Source organism: Lepidochelys olivacea (assembly GCF_965140295.1).
Source record: "Lepidochelys olivacea isolate rLepOli2 genome assembly, chromosome: 1".
Classification (NCBI taxonomy): Eukaryota; Metazoa; Chordata; order Testudines; family Cheloniidae; genus Lepidochelys; species Lepidochelys olivacea.
Genome location: NC_140411.1, coordinates 28,454,866 through 28,481,837, shown reverse-complemented (window position 1 = coordinate 28,481,837; position 26,972 = coordinate 28,454,866). Strand labels below are relative to the sequence as shown.

Genomic DNA, 26,972 nt, shown 5'->3' with positions numbered 1-26,972 from the left:
CTGTCAAGGAAAGCATCTCACTCTGATGGAAGTAACTGTGACTGGGAACCAATGCTCCTGCTCAGTACAGTGTTTGGATCCAGAAAAGCTTAGAAGAGAAATAAAGATGAAATGTGACCTATGATGGCCAGCAGCAACAACACAAGAGCAGGCACATAAATAAGATTTTTTTTTTATATTACACATCCTTACCGGTTATACAATAGCTGCAGTTATGGAGGCAGCTCAAACTGGACGAGTCTGGTAGGAATTCAAGCCTGTCTGCAAAGGCCTGTACTTTAAGAATTTAGGGGTATTCTTATCACTTGGCTAGTTCTAGAGATATAAAAGAGAGAATCAAAATCACTGTCTGCTGGTGTAAGGGCCTTCTCTTACTGTGACAGTTTGAGGCCCTGTTCTTAGGCTAAGGCCTTTGGCTAAGCAGCAGAGGCAGCCATAAGCTAGGAAGCGAAGAGTCACATCCTCACATTCCAAACTAGTCACATTGAAATAAGGTGCTATTGGGCTGTCAGGTTTCAGAGTAACAGCCGTGTTAGTCTGTATTCGCAAAAAGAAAAGGAGTACTTGTGGCACCTTAGAGACTAACCAATTTATTAGAGCATAAGCTTTCGTGAGCTACAGCTCACTTCCTCAGATGCATATCGTGGAAACTGCCTATCAGGACAGGATTGTATTCCTATCACCTCCAGAGAAAGGGAAGTGCCTAGAAAATGTAAAAGGAAACTTAGTTTGATAGCATCCTGTCTGGCAAGAACTCACTTATCAATAGCTGGGATGTGAAATCCTCACTTCTGTATTGTTTTGTCATTATAGTTCCCACCTTGCTATTGTTTGTCTGTATAATCTCTGTCTGGTTCTGTGATTGTTTCTGTCTGCTGTATAATTAATTTTGCTGGGTGTAATCTAATTAAGGTGGTGGGATATAATTGGTTAGCTAATCATGTTACAATATGTTAGGATTGGTTAGTTAAATTTCAGTAGAATGATTGGTTAAGGTATAACTAAGAATATTACTATATAAATTAGGGGCAAACAGGAAGTAAGTTGGGATTCGAAAATAAGGAAAAAGGAACTGGTATTTAAGCTTGCTGGAAGTTCACCCCAATAAACATCGAATTGTTTGCACCTTCGGACTTCGGGTATTGTTGCTCTCTGTTCATGCGAGAAGGACCAGGGAAGTAGGAGTGTGAAGGAATAAGCTCTCTAACAAGCAGGCACATAAATAAGATTTTTTTTTTTATATTACACATCCTTACCGGTTATACAATAGCTGCAGTTATGGAGGCAGCTCAAACTGGACAGAGTCCGGTAGGAACCATAAATGAGCATGGTTGAAAGTTGGATGTGGTATATTGGTAATTAAAGTCCTGATTCAGCAGTATTCTCACTAAAATCAGTGATGCACATAGTTCAGTGCCATATTGTATCAAGGCCCAAGTATATGGATCTGTATCTTTCTTTGACTGTACCACTATCTTCTATTTCTTCTTCAGTTTGTGTAGCTTGTATTCCTTTAAATTCAAAGCTTAAACACAAGTTGTAGTGTTTAAAGTGAGGTTAGTGATGTTTGAACATATCTTGTACATGTAGTAAGTTCTTTCATCTGTTCATAAATGTGGCATGATTAAAGGTCAATGAGCCACTGAGTAACAAGTGTACTTGGTAGCTAAATAGCAAGACTCACACTTTGTCTCCGTTAATAGCCCTGTAATCTGCCAGAGTTATTTTCTTACTTCATTCTTTGTTTTCATGGTGAAACATGGGTATTGCAGAGTATGCTCATTAATGTTTAAACACATAGAGTAACATGATGGCATAATGGAAAATAAAATGGCACAGTGGATGCTGTAATTCAATCAGAAAATAAAAATAAAAATATATGAATGCTTCTGCACTGGAACTGAGTGTATTTATCTGCATTCAACTGATTGCCGTGATCTTGTGTTTTTCCAAAGAAGTTAAAAAAAAGTTTAGATCAAACACATTTTTAACTTTAGAAAGTAATTCTATTTTTTAAGAAGATTGTAGACTAAGTAATTGAATGGATTAATAGAGCAGTTGCAATTTACCAATAAGAAGTTCCATTGTGCTGTGGTTGGTAGCAAAGAGAATACATATTCAACTTTTTCAATTCAAATATGAGATCTAGGTTGTATTTCTCATCATGATTTCTTCCAGCTCCCTTGGTTGCTTCAAGCTCCTCTGTGACCTTTGACAAGTCACATCACTTTCCTGGGCACAATGATATTTATCCACATTAAGATCTGTTAAACCTTTTGCAGTTTGGTTCAGTTAGAGAGGTGTCTGTTTTTTTATCATCACCGTACACTGTATTTATTATTCTTTTATAGTAGCTTGCCATTCTTGCTTACAGCTGCATCTGACTTTGGCAAACAAGTAGGGAACTTCACCCCAGCTCCTTGTGAGGAATGGAACCTGGAGTTCATAGCAACTCAGCTTTATCCTCTTAAAAAACATCTTAAGGAATCTTTCAGTGATGTCAGTGGAAGAACTTTGAGCTGAGTTCCCCCTGTGCCTCCTGTATTCTGAAATTACATGATGGCTTTTTTCCTAAAAGCCTCCCACAGTTTACCAGTGACTAACCCAGCAAAATTTCAGTCTCTCTCAGAAGGCTAAGCAGTACACCTAACCTCTCTGGTAGCCCTCTCCTGTCAGACAAAATGGAGGAGGAAAGGTAACTCAGCAGCAAAGCTCTGGGAAAAGACCAGATGTTTTTCCCCGCTGAAACATCCATCTTAGGACAGTGCAGAAACTAAAGTCACTGCCTTCCTTGTGCAAAAAACTTTCAGAGGACTAATGTCCCATGTTGGAAGCATTAAAAATCAAACATCAATGATGGAAGACATATTTGAAGACTACTGGTATCAGGAAGTCAGGCAAACAAAAGGCAGTAAGTCCTTGTGAGTCAAAGTGGTGGGCCTGGAAGAGGCAGCCCATTGCAGCAATTTGCACATACTGGGATTCCCTGAAGAGACTGAGCATGGCCAAACTTGTGCAGAAAGTTCATCCCATTCACACTCACCAGAGAATAAACGTTTAGTTATCAAATGAGCACTTTTGTGCCTAACCCAGCACAAAATATAATTCCTACATCCATTGTAATTAAGTTTTAGCATTAAAGAATAGTTTTGTAGGAAAGCCAGGGAGCTGGACAAACTAACTTGGGGAGAAAAGTCACACCAAATTCTCAGTAAAGATAATGTGCCACAACAATCTCTGTTCCAAGCCACTAAGCAGACGGCAAAGCAAAAGACTCTGCAGTATTGCATGTTCTACCCAGCAATTTTCAATGCAAAACGTTAGGAGACCACTTCAGAGGTTCTATACTGCCACAGAAATTGAATCCTTTTGGAGGAGTGAGCAATTTTGATCTCTGTGGCAAGAAAATTACCTGTGCTGGCAGTTAAGATTCTTTTTTGTATTTCTCCTCCCATTTAATCTGATCACTTATTGATGGACTTATGTTTCTAAAGGCTGCCCAATGCAAACTTTACCTTCTCCACCATTAGGACTTCATTATGAAGCAATTCCATGCTTCTTTTTGGAGGAATACCGGTAGTGTGGAAGGATTAGTTTAAGAAAAGCATCCTCCTTGCATACAGATTCTTTAACTTTCCAAAATCTGAAATTTTGAAATGCCTCTAAATAAGGTAACTTTTTAGAGTACCATTTTGCCCCTAAATGTATTGGCTACCCCCAGAATGGCAAGTGTGTTAGAAATATAAATAGATGTACTGTATTGGCAGTGCTAGTATTTGGTGAAAGCCAGGAAATAACCATCTATGGACCAAATGTAGGGTAAGGAAGTAAAAGGTTCTCCTAAATGGAATAATACAGTGTGATGTAAAGAAGTCAGTATCTTTTGCATCCACTTAGACCCCCTTCTGATAATTTTAAATTTGGCATCAAAGACACAGAGGACTATTTGTGATGTGAAGGCAGTCCCCTAGAGCCTTAATCCACATTATTTTAGGGTCTGAATTTTTTCGGAGGGATGTGTGCATCCAGATATTCTCTTGAAGCCATAAATGATTCTTGTAAGCTACTTCAGTTCAGAAAAAAGAAACCTGAATAAATGAGCAGGAGTTGTGGATTCTTCAGGTTACCTTGGCAGCCAAGTAGATGAGAGTTTATATGTCACATACCAAGGGCGGGTAGAGTGACTTGTTGGAAATGGCAGCACTCGAAAGACCTTTAAACATGATCTTCATTTGATATAACAATAGATGAAGTAATAATATATTTATATAAAGTATATCTCACTGAATAATGTACATTGTTAAGACAGTGCTGTCCAAGTGAGATTATATGTTCTTTGGTCTGCTTGGTTTTTTCTTTTTTTGGTTCAATTCTTGGTGTGGCCCTGTTGCTGTCCTCAGTTTCTTTTGTAGTTAGCACGTCCTCCGTCTCTTTCTTTTAACAATAATGATTCTGTATATTGTATTTTAATTGGTGAATGAAATGTTTTATATTCTGTTTTCTTCATTACCTTTGTTATAAATTGAAAATAATAAAAAAATTAATCCTAGCCTCCCTCTGTATCTCATTTTAAAGAACATGATCATTGAGTAGTAGGCTAAGGGATCATTGGATAGCAGTGGCAGTGAAAGGAGCAGGATGCAATTTTGTAGCTGCCCTTTAATCCTTACCTGCAGCATTTAAAAAAAATTTTTTTTTGCTATATCAACTCTGGAGTCTCTAAGTAGTAACTGAATTATATTGTTTTTAAGTGGTTTTGTGCTGTGAATACATTTGCTCTCAATTTAGTCCTGTGAGAGAAGGCTAGAAGCTAAAAAGTGACCCAGCACTCTGATCACTTGGCACCAATCAGTTCCCTAGGAGAAAGCAGACTAGGGATGTGTAGCTAATTAGCTGATCGGTCTGGGATGGCTGATGAACATAAGAAGAACACTGGAAGGAAATTGGTGAGAGAGGGTCTGGGCTGGCTGAGCTGAATGTGTTCAGAGGTCTGATGGAAGGGAGAGAGCTCTGTTCCCTCTGGCCTATGGGAAAGGGCTAAAAGTAGAGAAGGACTGTAAATAATTTGCTGCATGAGCTTGTATTGGTGTTGGTGTTGTGAACGTAAATAAATCACATGAAGTTTTCCATGACTGGACAGAGTCTGAGACATTTCTGGGGCCTCAAAGGACAGGGATGGAGCACACCCTCTTTTACTCATTTTTTGTCCCTATTTTACTCATTGTTTGTGATTTGAGCCAGATTTGCAATATAGCTCTGAATTAAACTAGCCTTTCACATCCTGGTTCCAAATCAAACACATTGTGTGGACTGGATTCTTAGCTAGTGTAAATCACAATAGCATTTAGTTTTGTCAGTTTACACCAAGTAAGTATCTGACTCACAATGGGTGGCTTTTCTTATCCTTCTGTAATTTTTGTCAGATCTTTGTTTGGAAGATGAGTGAGGTGTCTTCTTTAACTTTTGCCAGTATCAGCTCACAGATGTTGTCAGTGATTTTATTCAGTAAGTGCTGCAAAACATTAAGAGCTTGAGGAATCTCCTGATATTCCATTCTTCAAAGATGCTTCAGTACTGCTAAGTTTTGCAGCTTTACTCTGATAAATTCTTACAGCTTTTCTGCAAGATGTAGCAAAAATATGCTTGTCTAGGAATGTCTTCACTATCTTTGGTACATGGGTTAAATATGAATTAAAATACTGTGTGTGCAGACCAATTGGACTTTCCTTTTAAAATGAGAGCATCATTCGTCTTTCTGTGAGAATTTATTGCCTACTTCCCTAGAAAAGTGATTTACTATGTAATTTGGTTTCAGCAATGATAAATTATTTAGGGATGAACCAATAAGATTAGGTGTGTTACCTGTAGTGTCCTGATTCTAGTATGAATAGCTTCCATTCTGACTATTTCAATTCACTCTACGTTTTCATCTGGACATACCTGACCGAAACTATAGAGTGGTGTTGCTTTGTGCCTTTAAACAGCTGTTGCTTTCTTCTAGAGATGGCTTCTTTTCCGTGGTTGAAGTGATTCTTCTATTGTGTGTGTACAACATAACAAATATATGAACTGCTTTGGATCCTTCGGTAGTACTACTTATTATAAAAACCAGACAGCTTAAGAAATAGTTTTAAAGGAAAAAATTCTTAGAGAGAAGAGATAAAGTGCAGGAGCATTTGAAAATCATTGACTCAGTGTTTTTGTTATGTACTGTTTCTTTTTCTTCAGGTGCTCCCTCTGGAAAATAGAATGAAAGAAACCCAACGTTTCACACAGGCACTGAACATTGGCATGGGAATTGTTATGTCCTTGTATATCACTCTAGCCACTCTAGGATACCTGCGCTTTGGGGATGAAATCAAAGGCAGCATAACTTTAAACCTGCCACAAGAAGTATGGTAGGTGGACATATATGATTTAAAATTCTTACTCTAAAGGAGTTTCAAAGATTAAATGTTGTCTGTGGTGGGAGGAGGAGGGAGGGTTACATTCCGTATACAAGAACTTTGTGGTATTTTATATCAGGATCTAAAATGGGTGACACTGAAAGATGAATACAGTAGGGGAAAGGGAATAGGAGGATTGACAAGTCTGAGTTGTGACTGAATAGCATAATTTTTAAGATGTTTGTTTATGCAGAAGTTGAGATACTTTACAGAGCTACACTTTCAAAACCAGATGATCTGCAAAATTGCGAGCCTGCTCTAGCTTCTCTAGCAACCCATGTTAATGTGAGTCAGTAGGCGTCTGCATATGCAGAGTTACCGGTCCTTGAAAATTAAATTACGTGTACGCTTACATCTTCAGCGCATGCAAATGAAGTTTTTTGAAGAGGTACCTGTTCCACTTTCCTCTTGGGATGCGGAGATGCATTATGTACCTGATTTAAAAGAACCATTACTATTTGTTCTAATGTATCCTTGTCAGCACTTAATATTTAAGCCCTGGATATGTGAACTACCTATTTAGGTATTTAAAAATTCAGTTGCCTTTTTTATTTTCACATATGGATCCTCACTTTTTAAAGACACCTAGGGTTCCATTTAAGGATGAACAGTTTATCCAGAAATTACATGGCCATGTCAAGTTACACCTCAAATTAAAATACTAAAGTTTCACATGAATTCTCTTACATCATGAGAATAGTTTAAGCACTATAATTATATTATATGGCCCCACTCTGATATGCTCTGTGTTCCTGTTTACATTTTTAAGTCTCTGACAGCATTACCGGTTTCCAGTTTTTTCCTTATCATTGAGTATCTGTGACCTAGATTAATTTTCCTCAGATGTGTTAGCTTGCACTTTTCCAAGCTGAATTTTAGTATGGTTTATGTGTACATTTGAACAGTCTTCTAGTAAGAGATGCCAGAATTCTGTGTGTAGAAATTCTGCAAATTCTGAGAATATAGGATCTCCTTCTAAATTTTTGGTATCTCTAGCATATCTGCAGTACATAAGCTGTACTGAGTGTTTGGCCATTCTGTTGCAAAGATATGATCTTCATGCACAGTAATTACTAAATTGTTTTTATTTGTGTTACCGTACTGCCTAGGAGTCCATTGTGCTAGGTGCTGTATAAACACAGAACCAAAAGACGGTTCCTGCCCCAAAGAGCTTACAATCTTAGTGTAAGACAAGAGGTAACAGATGGATACAGAGAGATGGGGGAATACAAGGAAACAGTGAGACATTATTGGCCAGCATGATAGGTAATGAGATCAGCATGCCAGTAGCTTAACTTCTGTCAAGTTTTTTTTGTAGGTAAAGGGCAAAGGGTTTTGAAGGATGGTAATTAGTTAGTTTTTGGATGTTAATGAGGAGCTCCTTCCAAATGTGAGGAGCAGCATGGGAGAAAGTTCCATTGGTGTCCTTATCACTGTAATATTCTAGAAATGTCACACTCCCTGCTCAAATGGACACACAAAAAAAGTTGGAATAAAAGATCTTAAGTAATGAAATGTTAAACAATAAAAAAATAGTATTGTCTGTTAGTTTGGTGCATTTTTTGTAGACTTTATGAAAGCAGTCAGTTTTGCTGAGGGATATGACTGTTTATTGACTGGAACAATAACACCAAGAGAAGTTTGTTGGCGGTCTCATTCATTTCAAAGTCATGTCAACTCCTGAAGCCCAACTGAATGGCAGATAAATTTAAGCACCCTTTTGTTATATAAACCCATGTAATGTGGCATTCCCAGTGGATCTCATAAAAACCGTCTGCTTGGATATCCATTTGTAAACAAAACATAGTGTCCTTTATATATAAGGGGATGGAATATAAGAGAATTGGATAGATACATAGAAAGATTGTTCATCTACCTTTGAGTAAATTATTATGGTCACAGAATGTTCCACGCATATTGAGAGATGGAAAAGATAATCTAGTGTTGGAATTTGAGGAGATGATTGTGATAAAGAAATTTTCAGCTAAAAAAGGTTGTTAATTGAAAGGGAACTTATGCATCATTTAATCAAAATCAAATGGGTGCTCCTAATAGTTTTGAATCATAATACATGAATGGGCATACACTCGATGAGACAGATGAGAACAGCCAAAAGGAATTACTATACCTTGCTACTTATTCTATTGTAAACTCTTGGAATTCCCTGGAAATCACAAGAAATTGTTGAGGCTAATAGTTTAGCAGAATTTGTAAAAGGAAGAGACATCTGAGCATGAACAACAATAACGAAGTATGTTGGCTAGAATGAAAAGAATTTGTTCCTTATGTTCTAGGATATAATGACATTGCTTTCAAAGCTGGAAAAGAAACCCCTGACACCTTTACTTTGGAGCGCTTTGCTTTCCAATGAACCATAAGATACTGCCACATCTGGGGATGGATATCCAATAAAACTATTTATTTAATCCAAGCTCATCTTTTTAATTTGGCTTATTTAGGCCCTGTGCTTACTCACCGCACTCTTTACTTGCTCTCACCTTAAATACATTTGTAAGCAAGCTACGTCTCCTTCAGCATGGCAAAGAAGAAAGAGAAAGATACTGTTTGGCTTTATTCTTATCTTCAGATACTTGGGAGATGCTCTGTGATGGAGTTTATATGGGTATTTAAAGATCCTAGATAGTGTAGAAAGAAAAGGAGTACTTGTGGCACCTTAGAGACTAACCAATTTATTTGAGCATAAGCTTTCGTGAGCTACAGCTCACTTCATCGGATGCAGTTTCCACAATATGCATCCGATGATGTGAGCTGTAGCTCACGAAAGCTTATGCTCAAATAAATTGGTTAGTCTCTAAGATGCCACAAGTACTCCTTTTCTTTTTGAGAATACAGACTAACACGGCTGTTACTCTGAAACTAGATAGTGAAGGTAACATAGTCCATATTTGGATGTAGGCCTGAGTACCTTTAGTTGGCCAAATGTTCTAGTTAACGTTAGCTCAAGTTAGTATTGCTAAGAAATGTTTGAAAGAGCTTTTAGGTATGTAAGCAAAAGGTTATTAGGATAAAGTCACTCAAATGTCCTAGACTCTGACCCCACCTTTTAAACTACTTTCCAAGTGTTTTAATTCATGCACTGTCATGAGAATGTGTGGAAATGAGCAAATGTTCAACACTGACTAGCCATTAATTATATTTAAACAACTAAGACACTTATGTCTGTGGTCTAAGTGGAAGCTTGCATATCAGCTCCTTATCACATGACACCTTCTTGCTTCCTGTTTTCAGGAGACATCTCTTTGTGGTTAGCAATGAATCAGATTATTACATCTGCACACTATACTGGACTCTTCACTGTGATTCCAGGACCAAAGTGCCAGGCCATTGGACTATGATGAGCTATAGTCAACATGCTCAAACCCCTAATTGGATAAGAGTGTTCCCTGGGGCAAGGTAGAAGAGTAATTTATTCCCATAAAAGATGCCAATCAAGATCAACTAACTCCCACATGCGGAAGCACAGATTACATCTATCATTAATGAAGTTATGGGTAAATATCAATGTGTTCCAAGCTAAGACCAGTCACATAAATTAGAGACCCAAAGAAGAAAAGGAAGGTGTGAAAATCCTTCTGTTCAGGAATTTGAGGATGCTCAAATTCCTCCAACATCCCCTGTATGTGTCTTTGTGTGTTATTAACTGTTCCCCAAAGGAGACACTAAACCCTTAACATTGTTAATAAAACAATAAAGGAACTCTGAGTTAAACCAGAATTGTTCCCAAGCTTCTGTAAGTGTAGGATTTTAGAAAATCTGTTTCTCTGCCAAAATGTGATGGGACGTACAAACCCCACACTGGCGGGTAAAGGAGAAAGTCTGAGCCCAGAAAGCCCTGTCCAGCCACTGCTGCTGGGCATGCTCACACTGGAGGTTGAGCTCAAAAGGGAGCAGCTTAGCTCAGTCAGGGTAGATGGAGCACATAAAAGTTCTGTTAAAAGGATCATTGGACCCTGAATGACCCTAAAGAGGCCATGGATACAGAAAAGCTGTTAAAATGGATGCTGGTGAACCGGCAACAGCAGGCAGCCCGGCAACAGCAGCAGCAAGGGGAGATACTACAACAGACTGTGGCCCAGGAGCAACAGCAAGAGGCCCAACAGCAACAATAGCTAATTCAGGGGCTGGTGACCCAGCACCAGCCACAACAAGAATGCCTGATGCAGCAGACGGTGATGCTGTTACAGCCCTAGGGGGCATCCAATGTCATGGTGCCTAGACCCATAGGAGAAGCTGTTCCCACAGGGTTGCTCACCTAGCTCACAAAAATGGGTGCTGGAGATGATCCTGAAGCATTTCTGGTCACATTCAAATGCGTGGGGGTGGATTTAGTGGGACCTTCGGAGAAGAGAGCGTCAGGATTCCGTTATATACTGATGATGGTAGACTATGCCACACAGTACCCTGAAGCCATTCTGCTATGCATGCCTAACACACCTATCATAGCAAACGAGCTCAGGATAGTCTTCATGAGGGTTAGGATACCAAAGGAAATACTAATGGACAGAGGATCTAACTTCTCATCCAGGTTGATGGAGGAGCTGTGTAAACTGCTGAGAATCAAAGCCCTCCAAATTTCTGTGTACCACCCACAGATCGCCTCAAAAAAAAGTTGCAGGTGACTCCTGGGTAGTAGCATGTGGTATGTTCCTGTAGACAAGAAAAACAAGAAATGGACTTAAAATAGTCTTGTTAGCTTTTAAGGCATGCTTAAATGTCACTACAATTCTGAAGCACTTAGAGGAGAGGAAAGTGATCAGGAACAGTCAGCATGGATTCACCAAGGGCAAGTCATGCCTGACTAATCTAATTGCCTTCTATGACGAGATAACTGGTTCTGTGGATGAAGGGAAAGCAGTGGACATGTTGTTCCTTGACTTTAGCAAAGCTTTTGACACTGTCTCCCATAGTATTCTTGCCAGCAAGTTAAAGAAGTATGGGCTGGATGAATGGACTATAGGGTGGATAGAAAGCTGTCTAGATTGTCGGGCTCAACGGGTAGTGATCAATGGCTCCATGTCTAGTTGGCAGCTGGTAAAAGTGGAGTGTCCCAAGGGTCAGTACTCGGGCCAGTTTTGTTCAATATCTTCATAAATGATCTGGAGGATGGTGTGGATTGCACCCTCAGCAAGTTTGCAGATGACACTAAACTGGGAGGAGAGGTAGATATGCTGGAGGGTAGGGATAGGATACAGAGGGACCTAGACAAATTTGAGGATTGAGCCAAAAGAAATCTGATGAGGTTCAACAAGGACAAGTGCAGAGTCCTGCACTTAGGATGGAAGAATTCAATGCATCGCTACAGACTAGGGACCGAATGGTTTGGCAGCAGTTCTTCAGAAAAGGACCTAGGGGTGACAGTGGACGAGAAGCTGGATATGAGTCAGCAGTGTGCCATTGTTGCCAAGAAGGCCAATGGCATTTTGGGCTGTATAAGTAGGGGCATAGCGAGCAGATCGAGGGACGTGATCGTCCCCCTCTATTCGACACTGGTGAGGCCTCATCTGGAGTACTGTGTCCAGTTTTGGGCCCCACACTACAAGAAGGATGTGGAAAAATTGGAAAGAGTCCAGCGGAGGGCAACAAAAATGATTAGGGGACTGGAACACATGAGTTATGAGGAGAGGCTGAAGGAACTGGGGATGTTTAGTCTACGGAAGAGAAGAATGAGGGGGGATTTGATAGCTGCTTTCAACTACCTGAAAGGGGGTTCCAAAGAGGATGGCTCTAGACTGTTCTCAGTGGTAGCAGATGACAGAACAAGGAGTAATGGCCTCAAGTTGCAGTGGGGGAGATTTAGGTTGGATATTAGGAAAATCTTTTTCACTAGGAAGGTGGTGAAGCACTGGAATGCGTTACCTAGGGAGGTGGTGGAATCTCCTTCCTTAGAAGTTTTTAAGGTCAGGCTTGACAAAAAGCCCTGGCTTGGATGATTTAATTGGGGATTGGTCCTGCTTTGATCAGGGGGTTGGACTGGATGACCTCCTGAGGTCCCTTCCAACCCTGATATTCTGTGATTCTATGATACAAAGTGTTCTGCTAGTCTCTTTGTAGCAGGACGATATGGAACAGAACATATGTGCTGAATTACATTTGAAGCTAGGAACCTCTGAAATTCTTCTGAACAGAACTGAGGTCCATTATCACTCATCAATTGTAATGATAGACTAAATTGGCTAAACAAGGTACGAAGGTGACCAATGCTCTTGGTAGCTGTAGTAGCAGTCATTCTGAAAACTTCTGGCCTTTTCGAATGGGTATCAACAATCACCAAAAATATATAATCTAGTGGTCTGGCAAAATCCACAGGAATACGTGTTCAACGAGTCTGGGATCATGACCAAAGGTGTAGAGGATCATGCTGAATTTGCTGACATGTAGTACAGCACTTCACCTTCCTTTCAACTTCTTTGTTGATGCCTGGCTATTACTCTGGGTTCTGACCTTCATCCGTACAATGCCAAAATGACCCTCACAAAGGACTTCAAAAACATGAGATTGAATTGATCATAGAATCATAGAATAACAGAGTTGGAAGGGACCTCTGGAGGCCATCTAGTCCAACCCCCTGTCCAGAGCAGGACCAATCCCAACTAAATCATCCCAGCCAGGGCTTTGTCAAGCCTGATTTCAGAATGATCACTCACATTCCCCGTAACATGCAACCTAGATTCACAGATAATTCATATTGACATGAGATGAATTTTGTAAATTGAGGATTCTTATTATTCAACACTGTACCCTGTAGTACCATTCCCTTCATCTTCCTTAGTGGTTTCTTTGTTAATGTTTGTGTTAGTGATGGGTAATCTATCCATCAAATTGAGATAAAACTCTTTTTGTACAAAGTTTCTTTGGGTTGATGGGAGCTTAGGCATGGCGGGCGCGACAGCCCAGAAGCATTGCCATGCTGAGCCCCTTCACAGAGTTGAATAGATAGGAATGACCTGAGAGAAGCAATCCCCATTGTTGCATACAAACAGTCACTAATGACAGAATTCCATGTTGCAGGCCAAAAATTGAAATTAACAGGTGTTGATCCGTAAGCAAAGTAAAATATTTATCATACTGATAGGTATTTCTGAAGTTAATGCTGAGAGCTTCTTGCTATATTTGCATGTAGTTCTTCTTAGGGGCAATGGGGTTCATGAAGCAAAGTCCATAGGTTTCTCCATGCCATCAGGGAAAATATGGGAAAGAACTGCACCCACTCCACATGGTATGCAGTTGCAATGAATATAAGAACAAAGAACGGCCATACTGGGTCAGACCAAAGGTCCGTCTAGCCCAGTATCCTGTCTTCCCATAGTGATCAATGCCAGGTGCCCCAGAGGGAGTGAACAGAACAGGTACTCATCAAGTGATCCACTCCCTGTCACCCATTCCCAGCTTCTGGCAAACAGAGGCTAGGGACACCATCCCCGCCCATCCTGGCTAATAGCCATTGATGGACCTATCCCCTATGAACTTATCTAGTTCTTTTTTGAACCCTGTTATAGTCTTGGTCTTCACAACATCCTCTGGCAAGGATTTCCACAGGTTGACTGTGCGTTGTGTCCTTTTGTTTGTTTTAAACTTGCTGCCTATTAATTTCATTTGGTGACCACCTAATGGTAGCAAGGTATCCAAATGCATAAAAACTACCTCAGATGTCAACCATTTCTTTGCTTCCTTAAATGTACACAGATTCTAATTTTTTTTGTGCTTGTAACTGTTCATGTAAATGTACACTGATTTTCATTTTTGTGTGCTTGTAACTGTTCATGTAAATGTGTCAATATTGTCAGATTAGGCAAAAATTTACCATAGTAGTTAAGCAGTCCCAAGAATGAATGTAACTGTGATATGTTTTCTCACAGTGATTCTGGAAGAATCACCTTATTTCTCTGCAATTTCTTAAAGCCCATAGCATTCATTTCATGTCCAAGATATTCAACTGAAGGTCTGAAAAAATTCACATTGCCTCAATGTACTTAGTTCATGATTTTCCAAATGTTGCAAGACAACATCCTAACTTCAAAGCTGAGCCTCATGAGCCTTTCCTGTAACTAGGATGTGATCCAAATAGCATTGAACTCCATTCAGTCGTTTCAGGTTCCCATCCATGGCTTTTTAGAACTGGGCAGGTGCCAATGTGATACTGAAAGGCAGCCTATTATAGCAAAATTAAACCTTTTTCCATGTTGATTGTGAGATATTTGCTAGATGCCAGATCAGTCTCCATTTGTAGGTATGAATTTAGCAAATTCAGTTTACTGAAACACTGTCCTCCATTAAGAGTATCAAACAAATCTCCAATACAATGTAGTGGATACTGGTCTGCACATAAAGCAGGATTCAGTGTCACTTTGAAATCTCCATAAATTGGGATAGAGACCTCCTTCTTGATCACTGGTGCAATAGGGATAGCCTGCTCATTGAGTGAAACTGGTGACAAGACTCCAGTATTCGCTAAATGGTCCAAATCAGCTACTACCAATGGCTTCAGACCATAAGGCACAACTCTGGGCTTGCAATACTTTGACTGACTTGTCAGATTTAACAAGTATCAGAGGGGTAGCTGTGTTTAACAGATTTAACAGTGACTTTTACTGACATATTGCTCATCTGTCCAAGTTCTTTTTCAGAAACTTTGGAGTGTTTGTCCAGTATTTCTTGAGGGTTTCAAGGTGCTTTTGTGATTGCCTTGATCTCAGTCCATTTCACCTTGAGCATCTTGAACCAAGTTCTGCCAAATAATGGTTGATATGTTCCTTCAATCACATACAAGGATAAAATGACTGCTTGTCCATCTGCTTGACCTTTCACCTGGAGTATCCCTTTTGGGACTAACTTTTCCCTGGTAAAAGTCTTCAAAACCATGGAGGTTTCTTTCAAAGGAACTTCTGACAAAGTCTTGTGATAAGTAGATGCAGAAATCTGTGAGTAGCAGCCCCAGTATCAAGCTCCATTCTTGTAGGAGCTCCCTCAATCCAGGGTGTGACCCACATGCCATCTCTGACTCCAGCGTCTGTTAACACATGCAGTGCTAGATCTTGGTCAGTGTCATGAGAGTGGTTTCTTTTTCCACAGTATGAATTCCTAACTTCCATCCTTTTTTAGGTTCAGTTTTCATAGGGGTATGCTTGGATGGATGGTTACTTTGTGTTCCTGGTTGCTGAGCGGTGCAACAGTTCACAGCAATGTATCCTTTCTTCTGGCACTTCTGGCAAATGACCTGGTGTGCCCAGCAGTCATTCTCAGCATGTGTAGTTTGAGCACAATGGCCACACAGACATTCTTTACATTCCCATTATCCTCTGCCTCTCTGATTCAGGAGATGAACTTTTCAGTTCACGCTACATTCTAGAGAATCCATCTTTGTGGTTTCCATGGCAATAGCTACCTCAACAGTCTTCTTGAATGTAAGCGATGATACAGTAAGTAACTTTTGACAGGTTTCAGAGTAGCAGTCGTGTTAGTCTGTATCCGCAAAAAGAAAAGGACCACACGCCACACAACAGAACCACTAACCCAGGAGCCTATCCTTGCAACAAAGCCCGTTGCCAACTGTGTCCACATATCTATTCAGGGAACACCATCATAGGGCATAGTCACATCAGCCACACTATCAGAGGCTCATTCACCTGCACATCTACCAATGTGATATATGCCATCATGTGCCAGCAATGCCCCTCTGCCACGTACATTGGCCAAACTGGACAGCCTCTACATAAAAGAATAAATGGACACAAATCAGACGTCAAGAATTATAATGTTCAAAAACCAGTCGGAGAAAACTTCAATCTCTTTGGTCACTCGATTCCAGACCTAAACGTGGCAATTCTTCAACAAAAAATCTTCAAAAACAGACTCCAACGAGAGACTGCTGAATTGGAATTAATTTGCAAACTGGATACAATTAACTTAGGCTTGAATAAAGACTGGGAGTGGATGGGTCATTACACAAAGTAAAACTATTTCCCCATGTTTATTTCCCCCCCCCACACACACACACAGTTCCTCAGACATTCTTTTCAACTGCTGGAAATGGCCCACCTTGATTATCACTACAAAAGGTTTCCTCCACCCACCCCCCCTCTCCTGCTGGTAATAGCTCACCTTAAGTGATCACTCTCGTTACAGTGTGTATGGTAACACCCATTGTTTCATGTTCTCTGTGTATATAAATCTCCCCACTGTATTTTCCACTGAATGCATCCGATGAAGTGAGCTGTAGCTCACGAAAGCTTATGCTCAAATAAATTGGTTAGTCTCTAAGGTGCCACAAGTACTCCTTTTCTTTTTTAGCAGGTAACTTGTTTCAGATCTGGTTATTGAATAATCCAGAGGCAAATTGGTCATGCAGGGCATCACTTAATGTTTGTGTGAACTGACAATGGTCTGACAACTTCCTTAGAGCAACAACAAACTGTGCAATCGACTCTTCACTTCTGTGGTGTCGCTGATGGAACCAGTATCATTCTGCTATCATCAATTGGGTAGAGGAGAAATGTTCTTCCATTGGTGCAGTAATTGTGGCACACGTCACATTTATGGACATAGTTGGAGCCAATAGGTCACACAGCAGCCCATATTTCCTCGGACCCATCGCTGTCAATAAGATGGAAACTCATTGTTCATCTGGAATGGAATTGCTCAAAACATTCTGAGGTACACCACCCATGACAGTCTGTGACTCTGTCAGGGAAGTCACCGATGCCATGACTTTCGCAGCGGCCAGTGCTGGCTCAGCAGAAGCAGTTTGAGTGTGTGGGAGGGGGCTCAGGGCTAGGGGCAGGGGCAGGCTAGGGGCAGGAGGTGCACTCACCTTGGGGTGGGGGGTGAATGATGGATGAGTCATCTGCTGGTTGTGAGATTATTATTAGGCCAAGTGTTGTTTGAAACACAATTTAATAGAAGGAGTGTCTTGTGGATTACATCTCCTCTAAACTGTGAACACACATAACTCCCATATGGCAAATGGAGCAATTGTTAGCATGAAAAAAATATTAAGTACTAAGTAAATTTTAGTACTTTCAGTTTCTCTGAATGTGATTTACTTCAGGAAATAAGAAGAGTTAGTGCAATGTATCATCCAGTTGTCTACAAATCTTCTGTGAGTGGTTTGCAGACTGACCATGGTCCATGCATCACAGATTAAGAAGTAGTGTACTTAAATTCATAGAAGATACGTTCATCGGTGGCTATTAGCCAAGATGTTAAGGGACACAACCTCATGCTCCAAGTTTCCCTAAACCTCCAGCTGCTAGAAGCTGGGCCTAGACTACAGGGGATGGATCACTTGGTATTATCCTGTTCTGTTCATTTTCTCTGAAGCACCTGGCACTAGCTGCTGTTATAAGACAGGATACAGGGCTAGATGGAGACATTGGTCTGACTCAGTATGATCATTGTTATATTCTTAACTTCTTATGGCAAGCTGTCTGAGGCAGGGGCTCTCTCTGAGTCACGTATTTGTTCATTACCTATGTGACAGTACCCCCCCATAAGGCTTTATGGAAATATACTTATGAATGTATATATGACATAACTAGAATGTGTTTTATGCTACATATACCATGTAACATATCTCTGTAAACGTTATGATCTAAATTTAATCCTATTTGTATGTATATATCATTTTTGTATTTGAAGTTATGAATATTGATTGCATACTTGTTTGATTCAGAGTAGGTTTTAGTGAAGCAGTCTGTCAGCTTCCTGAGAAAAGACTATTCTCAGTAAGTGCCCAATCAAGAAGCCCTTAAGCCAACAATGAACTTGGAGACGCCAATCCACATCTGGGCTTTCCCAGGAATGTGGCTTGGCTGGTAAGGAACTCAGTCATGCATGGACATGTGGCTTGTCCAGGTGACTCCAAAACTTCATTTTGTAGTTGGACTTTGCATAGGAGAGAGGAGGGAGTCTCCACCCACAAGAGAAAGTCTATTTAAACCCCTGGGAGATCCCTCCATTTTGTCTTCAGCTGGCTAAAGAGAGAGCCTTCCACCCCCAAAGATACCTGAAAGAAACTGGAACAAAGGACAGTAACTACAGGGGGTGTGAGTGATTGCTGGACCCAGACTAGATGGAGGCTAGTCTGTAAAAGAAAGCTTACTGGAACTGGTGAGGTTTTTATCTGTATTCAGTTTTATTACTGTACTAGACATAGACTTGCGTGTTTTATTTTATTTTGCTTGGTAATTCACTTTGTTCTGTCTGTTACTACTTGGAACTACTTAAATCCTACTTTCTGTATTTAATAAAATCACTTTTAATTTATTAATTAACCCAGAGTATGTATTAATACTTGGGGAGGGCAAACAGCTGTGCATATCTCTCTATCAGTGTTATAGAGGGTGAACAATTTATGAGTTTAACTTGTATAAGCTTTATACAGAGTAAAACGGATTTATTTAGGATTTGGACTCCATTGGGAGTTGGGCATCTGAGTGTCAAGGATAGGAACACTTCCTAAATTGCTTTCAATTAAGCCTTCAGCTGTTAGGGGACGTGGTTCAGACCTGGGTCTGGGTTTGCAGCAGGCTAGTGTGTCTGGCTCAAACCAGGTAGGGCACTGAGGTCCTAAGCTGACAGGATAGGAAAGAAGGAGCAGAAGTAGTCTTGGCACATCAATTAGCAAACCCCAGGGGTGTTCTGTGATCCAACCCCTCAAAGCCTAGTGCAATGGGGCTGGTGCTTCTAAGTGCTACCGCAATATAAATATTAATGTAGTAGACCTAGCTGTACAAGTTAGAGTTAAAGGAAAGTCTGGCACATTTTGCATCAGATACATCAAGAAGGGAGGTTTAGAATAGTTGGTTAAAGTTCTGGCAAGTAAAATATTTTTTTACTTTTGTCTTCAGGAGATGATAAAGATATAGCATATGTTGCCCAGGATGAAACCATGTCTAACTAATTTTTTTAGTATTTTAATCTTAGAAGAAATGTTTCCTTCCTCCAAGAACAACACACAATTTGTCTGTATATATCACTGCAGAGTGATCATTGCTAGTAAAGAAATAATCAAATATCAGTGTATTCAATTCACAATGTTTTATTTGAGTCCACTGAGGTGAATCAGGACACACAATGTACTAGATGTCCCTCCTCTGTTAAAATCTCTATTTGCTGATGTTCAAAAGTTGGTTTTCAAAATCTCATCTTGATTAAACTCCATCCTCATGAACTCTAAGGTCTGACCACATGAGAATGAAATATACTATCAGATTAAGAATGACAATCTAGCCTTTTATGTACTATTCCTAAAACCGTTATATGCTCATCCTGGCATTAACTGTCAGAGGCTATGGATAGGAATGACGAGGTGGGTGAGGTAGTATCCTTTACTGAGCCAACTTCTGTTGGTGAAATGGACATGCTTTCACGCTCTTCTTCTCAGATCTGTGGAACTCAGAAGCTTGTCTCTCCTCTCATCAATGGAAGCTGGTCCAATAAAAGATATTACTTCATCCACCTTGTCTCTCTCATATCCTGGGACCAACACGGCTACAACAACACTGCAGGCAGTTTTGATAAGAATAACAGTTTCAGGGATATTCTTTTCATCTTAAGTCACAGTGTTGTTTCATCGGTATTTTCTGCTTGCTGTACTAAACAAAGCACAGAGCAACAGTATACATTACACAGCTTCCACTTTCCAGCCTAGAGGCTTTGTTGCTGTTTATTAGTCGTATTGCACTAATGCCCAGAGGCCTCTTTCAGGATCAGTGCTGGGTGCATTAAATTAAAATAGACTCTGTTTCAAAGAGCTTACTGTATAAAAAGGGCTGAGGTGAAACATATGAAAGGAGAACACAGTAACGGTGTGTCTGGGGGAGTGAAAGGAGGGAGAGAAGGGTGACAGTAATAGGAAAACAAGTTTGCATATGGTAGCAAATTGTACAATTTGGAGAATTCATAGTGTTTCTTTGTAAATAAGTAAGCAAGGTATTTCAGTGGTGGGTAAAATGACTTGTATGTGTTTTGTGTGTCTATAATATTTTTTGTAACTCTAATCACCTAGATCTATAGACATATGCTTGTATATCCTGGGGATGGGGATCCTGTTGGATGAAAGATGCTATATATAAATATTGAAGCATTTCTCCTTTTAAATGTCACTCTTTTGGCGATAGAGTATTTAATATCGGAAGAGTAACTCCTGGTAATATTTTAAACTGTCCATGAACACTCTGCAAAAAGATTTGTGTGACAGGTTGCCTCCCTTGGGATGCCACCCCACCTGATGTAGTGGGATAATGCTGAGCCCGCCTGTTATGCCAGCCTGGGCACCCTTTTTACCTGTGTTGCTGAGCCAGGCTATTAAGCCTACTCCAGCACACACACAAGCAGGGCCACATCCAACTGCAGAACAACACAGACACTGAGATCAGCTCTGGGAAGACGCAGCTTAAGGGACTTGCCCCAGCACTCAGGTGTCCCTTGGAGTGCAGACCCAAAGGTATATTATGAAATCTGCCTCCTCCCTCAATGTGGAAGAAGGTATGCACAGCCTCTTCCCCTCCCCCCCAATTATGAATTGTAGAAATGGGGTTATATTATAAACAAGAAATTAGTTTATTAACTACAAAAGGTGCATTTTAAGTGGTTAAAGCGATATCATTAACAGAACAAAGCAAATTACTAAGCAAAACAACAAAACACGCAAGCTAAGCTTGTTTCACTAAAGAACTTGGTTACAAATAATAATGTCTCACCCTAGATATTGTTGCAGACAGATTACAGAAAGTCTTGAAAGGCAGCTGCACTTGTCTCCAGCTGGAGACCTCAGATATATTAATTTTATTAAGATAATGTTGAAATAAAAAGAGAGCGGTACAGCGTTCAAGCATAGAGGTTTCTGGTTATCCGGGAATAAGGTACAGATTATCAAGGGGTGCGAAATTCGGTTAGGAGCTGGTGGTGTAAGGCATACAAAATCTGCAGTCTCCCTGATTGGGGGTAAAAGTTTAACCGGTCAAAGTACAGACATTGAGATGTGGGGGTGTGTTGTCCATATAACGGCTATGTTCAGGTGTGGCGTATAATGAGCGGCTACGATAATGGGGATGGATCTACCCTCATTGGGTGGGATTTAATGTTCATTGAGTTTATGGTTCCAGTTCATATGGTCCAATGAAAAAGCCTCTCAGACCCTTTCCCATAGTGGATGCACGATGTCGTACCGGCTCACACCTCCTGGTACTGTCGGTGGCCGGTGATGTGTTCGATGTAGATGTCCCTGGACCATCGGATGGTGTCCGAGACCATGAGGCGCCGCATGAGCCGTGCGTAGTGTCGACCGATTCCACAGGGGTCCCAAGCGCCCAGGGCTCCGACGATCAGGGCGTCCATCTGCACCTCGTAGCCCTTCGCTCTCAGGGTGTGGGCCAGAGGGGTGTATTTTTCTAGCTTCTGAGCTTCGGCTTCTCGGAAGGCCGGGGATCTGTTCTCGAAGGAGACCGTGATGTTGACGAGGATGATCTTTTTCTGGGCCTCGTCGGTGACTACCACGTCGGATCGCAGTTGGGTATTACTCTCAAGCTAGACACCCTTCCAGCTTGGGCTCAACTCTTCTCCCCCCCATTCAGTTCTTGCTTCCAGGTGTTTTTCAGTGTCTCTTTGGATGGGGAGGCAGAGGAGAACCATGATGATATCACTCCCCTGCCTTATATACCTCTTGTGTATGGCGGGAACCCTTTGTCTCCCAGTGGAAGAGCACTGGCATTCCAAGGGGTGGGGTCCAGAACCAGGTGACTCGGACCTGTGTCTCTGCAGGGCTGAGGCAGCCATTACTCATAGGCTGTCTGGAGCGTCCACAGGAAGATTAAGCTCTTTTACAGTCCGTTGTCTTTGCTGATGGGCCATTAGCCCTGTCTGGCTTTTTCAGTGTTGTACCTGAACGGCTAATTGGGGGTGACACCAAAGTAAAATATTTGAAATACAGATACATGATATATGGTTTGAGTGAATATCACAAATCATCAGTCTATAGATGGAAACAGTTCTGTTAATGCCTCTGCAATTCAGCTATGGTTTTTGAAACTAAAAAAAACTTCTTGTCCTTATATTCAAAGCCTTCCACAATTCATCCCCACCTTGACTGGTAGCATAAAGTTAACTCCTGTCTTTGCTCCACCAATTATGCCAGCCCTGATCACCCATTTCTCCGACAAGCACTTTTGTAGTTTCTCTCATTCTGCTCCTTATGAATAGAAAAAGCTCCAAGGAAAAATCCATAAAGCCACCACCTCCTCCTCCTCCTCCAAATCTCTCCTCAAAAGTCACCTCTTCTAAGTGCAGCCTGATTACAGGTAGGCAGCTGTAGAGTTACCACAGACTGACTAAGCACTGTCCATGTCTTATTACATGTGTTTTGTACTCTGTTTCTCCAGGCCCATTTGGTTGATTCATCCACCCAGTATGTCTTGTCTTTCAGGTTGTAAGTTCTTTGGGGCATGGACTATCATTTATTATGTCTGTGTACAGTGCCTAGCACAATGGGACCCAACCTAGTTGTGGCCTTGAGGTGTTGCTGCGATAAAAATGTTTAATAGTAATAAAAAGATTATTTGCATCAGCTCTTTGTAGAGTATAATTATGATAAATTAGATTGTGTATTTCCTGCCATGAGCTAGGTGCTTACCAAACACAGAGGCTGCAGGCTCTGCCCTGAAGACTAAAGAAAAGCTCTTCAATCTAACAGACAAAGGTATAACAAGATCCAATAGCTGCAGTTGAAGCTAGACAAATTCATACTGAAAATGAGGGCAGATTTTTAGCAGTGAGGGTAATTAACCATTGGTACAAATTACCATTGTGGTGGATTCCTCATTACTGGCAAATTTTTGAAATAAAAAATTGATGTTTTTTCTAAAAGAGATGCTGTAGTTCTAACAGGCATTAATTCAGGGAAGTTTTATGGCCTGTGTTATATTGGAGCTCAGCTTACAAGATCACAGTGTTCCCTTCACTAACAAATTATGGAAAAGCTAAGAACAATTCAGTGCTTTATTGGATTTTTTTCCTGAGTGTTTAGTATTGGAGCATTCTGCAGATTGGCTGCTTAGGGACATATTTTATACAAATATTATATATCTGTTGCTGTTAATTAATGATCATCTACAGTACTATAGTACATGGTGGCAGCAATCAGATCTGAGCTCCATTGTGTTAGAAACAGCACTGTACCTACCACCACTTACCTAGACATAGTCCTCGTCGCAAAGAACATAGAAATTCTGCAGTACAGTAGCCTTTGTTTACTCTTTTTTATTAGCTTCCTTAATAAAATTAAACTTTAATTTTCACTTACTATGGATTTTCAAAGCCACCTTTGTCTACTGTAAATTTCTTGCTTTATGGTCTCGTCTACTCAAGAAAGCTGTACCAATTAAGATAAATCAGTGCAGAAACAATAAATTGATTTCTAAACAAGTTCAGTTAATTTTGTACAACTCTCATGTTTACCAGTACTGAGTAATTTACAGGAGAAAGAAGGAAGATTGTTGTGTAGGCTTCAAAAATATTAAATACAGCCACTCCTTTGGCAGTCAGTCAAAATTCTAAGATCTATTTGATATTAAGCAATCAAATATGTGAAATGGCTCTATATTAATAAGAACTGAAAACTAGCTATTGAACAAAGTACCAAAAAGGCTCAGCTAATTTTGAAGATTAACATTCTGCAAAATGTCTGTTTTTGTCTAATTCTTGATAAAATGTATGAAACTGCAGTGCCTAATTAAACATATATTACATATTTGTGATCTTATTCTTCATTACAGACCCTCCTGATTTATTAGAAATCTATAGTCAATAAATCTCTCTAAATTCTAGAACTTTTGAGAGCTTCTCACTCAGCCAGTGCTTACAGCCGTTTGGAGATGCAGGGAAGAACTCCTTAAATTGTGCCCTGAAATCCTTTTTTTAAAAAAATCAACTATAGTAACAGCTTCATGAAAGTAATTGAGCACAGAGCATAATCAAGAAATTATTTGGTTAAAACCATATTTCATTAATCTAAAATTTCATCAGACTAAGTGGGGGGCATACAAATTGTCCAACTAGGGTGAGATTTTTTCGAAAGTGCCTAAGGGAGTAAGATGTCCAAATCTCTTGGAAAGTAAATGAAAGTTGGGCTCCTAATCATCTCGTAGGCACTTTTGAAGATCCTGCTCCATCGGAAATCTGAAACACACGGCTTTCTTTTATAATACCTGAGACCAGGGGTGAAAGTAACTTAAAGGACTTACTGGTACTCTGGAGTCCTGAGCAGGGGGTGTGGCCTCGACTGGAAGAGGTGGGGCCTTTAAATACCCGGGCCCTTTAAATCAAGATTTAAAGACCCGAGGGCTCCAGCTACCGCAGCAGAGCTCTGGGCCCTTTAAATCACCGCCGGAGCCCAGCTGCCGCTACCCCGGGGCTCCGGCAGCAGGGCTTGGGGGGGTGCTTTAAAGGGCCCGGGGGCTCTGGCCACTGCGGGGAGCCCTGGAGGTGCGGGGGAGGGGTGCTTTAAAGGGTGTGGGGCTCCCCACAGCGGCCGGAGCCCCTGGCCCCTTAAATCAGCACCGGAGTACTGCCAGCACTAGCCCAGGGCTCACAGCAGCCGGAGCCCCGGGCCCTTTAAAGCGCGACCGGAGCCCAGCTGCCGCTGCTACCCCAGGGCTCTGTCAGAAGGGCTTGGCGGTGTGTTTTAAAGGGCCTGGGGCTCCCCGCAGCAGCCGGAGCCCAGCTCCCGCTACCCCGGGGGCCCCAGCAGCGGGGCTCAGGCGTCGCTTTAAAGGGCCCGGGGCTCCGGCTGCTGTGTGGAGCCTGGGGCCCTTTAAAGCGCCAGCCTGGGGAAGCCGGTCCGGTCCAGCATGGCATACTGGCTCTTGCCGGTACGCCGTACCGGATCATACCGGCTTACTTTCACCTCTGCCTGAAACTGAGATAAAGTTTACAAGTGATCAGAAGTGAACTTTCCTCTTGATTTTGTGCATTTTTTTTTATGTGATAGTTTCTCCTTGGTATATACTATTCACTGGAAAGAGAGGTAAATAATGGGCTCCCCCAAGGATCTATACTGGGACCAGTGCTGTTTAACATATTCATAAATGATTTGAAAAAAGGGGTAAACAGTGAGATAGCAAAGTTTGCAGATGATACAAAATTACTTGATTGTTAAGTACAACCCTCAAGGCAAAGAGTTACCGAGGATTGTTATGTAAAGCCTCCGCTCGGTCCAGCAGAATGCGATTGTAAGGTTTGTAACTTTTCAGTCATTGCTAGTATGATCATTAAATTCTGTAACCTTTTGCAAACTTTGTAACTTTAGTTATTGTTCCTTTTAAGCTTTCTAACTCTTGCAAGCTTTGTAACCTTTTCAGTTACCACTTGTATAAACCTCCAAGCTTTGCAATACCCCATCTCGCAATCAGAGAGAGTGTGAACAAGGGAGTGTGTGTGGAAGATAAGGGAGTGTGAACAAGGGAGTGTATGTGGGACTTGGCGGAGAGGAACTGCAAGCAGAATAAAGCCTGGAGCCAGGAGCCAGGTGTGTCTGATGTAATCTGCCCTAAGAAGGCCATCATGGGGTGCCGTAAAGAAAAGAAGAACCTGGTTTGCATGAAAGGAGCGAAGCCTGGGAATGCTTCTCGGTGACGGACACAGAAGGGAAACTCAGTGTATGTGACAGGAGCCGCTCAGTTCCAATAAAAGGAAGAAGGCATGCACACAAGTCCCCTGCTTCTTGACCTGCTCGCCTGCCCAGATCCATGACTGCAGGCGGACACACCAGATCTACTATGCTTCGGCTTCTCGGCTTCCTCTGCTGTCTCCAGTAACTCTCCGCCAGTATGTGAGTGCATGAGGGTATGAACGTGTGTGTGCATGAATAAGCCCCATCCCTTTTCTGTTTGATCCAACAGCGGCATTTAATAAAAACAATGTAAGTGTAACCCTGGGTTGGTTTCTAGGGAAACAGAGGTAACAGGGATCTCACAAAACTGGATGATTGGGCAACAAATGTCAGATTAAATTCAGTGTTAATAAATGCAAAGTAATGCACACTGGAAAAAATAATCCCAACTATACCTACAAAATGATGGGGTCTAAATTAGCTGTTACTACTCAAGAAAGAGAACTTAGACTCATGGATAGTTGTCTGAAAACATCCACTCAATGTGCAGCGGCAGTCAAAAAAAGCTAACAGAATGTTAGGAACCATTAGGAAAGGGATAGATAATAAGACAAGAGAATATCATAATGCCACTATACAAGTCCAGTGCAGTTCTGGTTGTCCCATCTCAAAAAAGATATATTTGAATCGGAAGAAGTACAGAGAAGGACAACAAAATTATTAGGGGTACAGAACAGCTTCCATACAAGTAGAGGTTAAATAGGCAGTTCATCTTAGAAGAGAGGGAACTAAGAGAAGAGGGATATGATAGAGTGCTTCCACAGTACTGAGGCTAGTGTGGACTTCCGGAGTGTTGCACTGTGGGTAGCTATCCCACAGTTCCCACAGTCTCCACTGCCCAC

At 41.1% G+C, this 26,972-nt stretch overlaps 1 protein-coding gene across 1 annotated transcript in view; it reads left to right on the top strand.

The window, feature by feature from the left end:
• Positions 1-26,972, top strand: part of SLC36A4 (solute carrier family 36 member 4) — a 244,769-nt gene that overhangs the window by 85,287 nt on the left and 132,510 nt on the right. Inside the window, exon 9 of the mRNA XM_084626197.1 lies at positions 6,229-6,398. Within this exon, the coding sequence (XP_084482323.1) occupies positions 6,229-6,398 (170 nt within the window). The remainder of the gene's footprint in view (positions 1-6,228; positions 6,399-26,972) is intronic.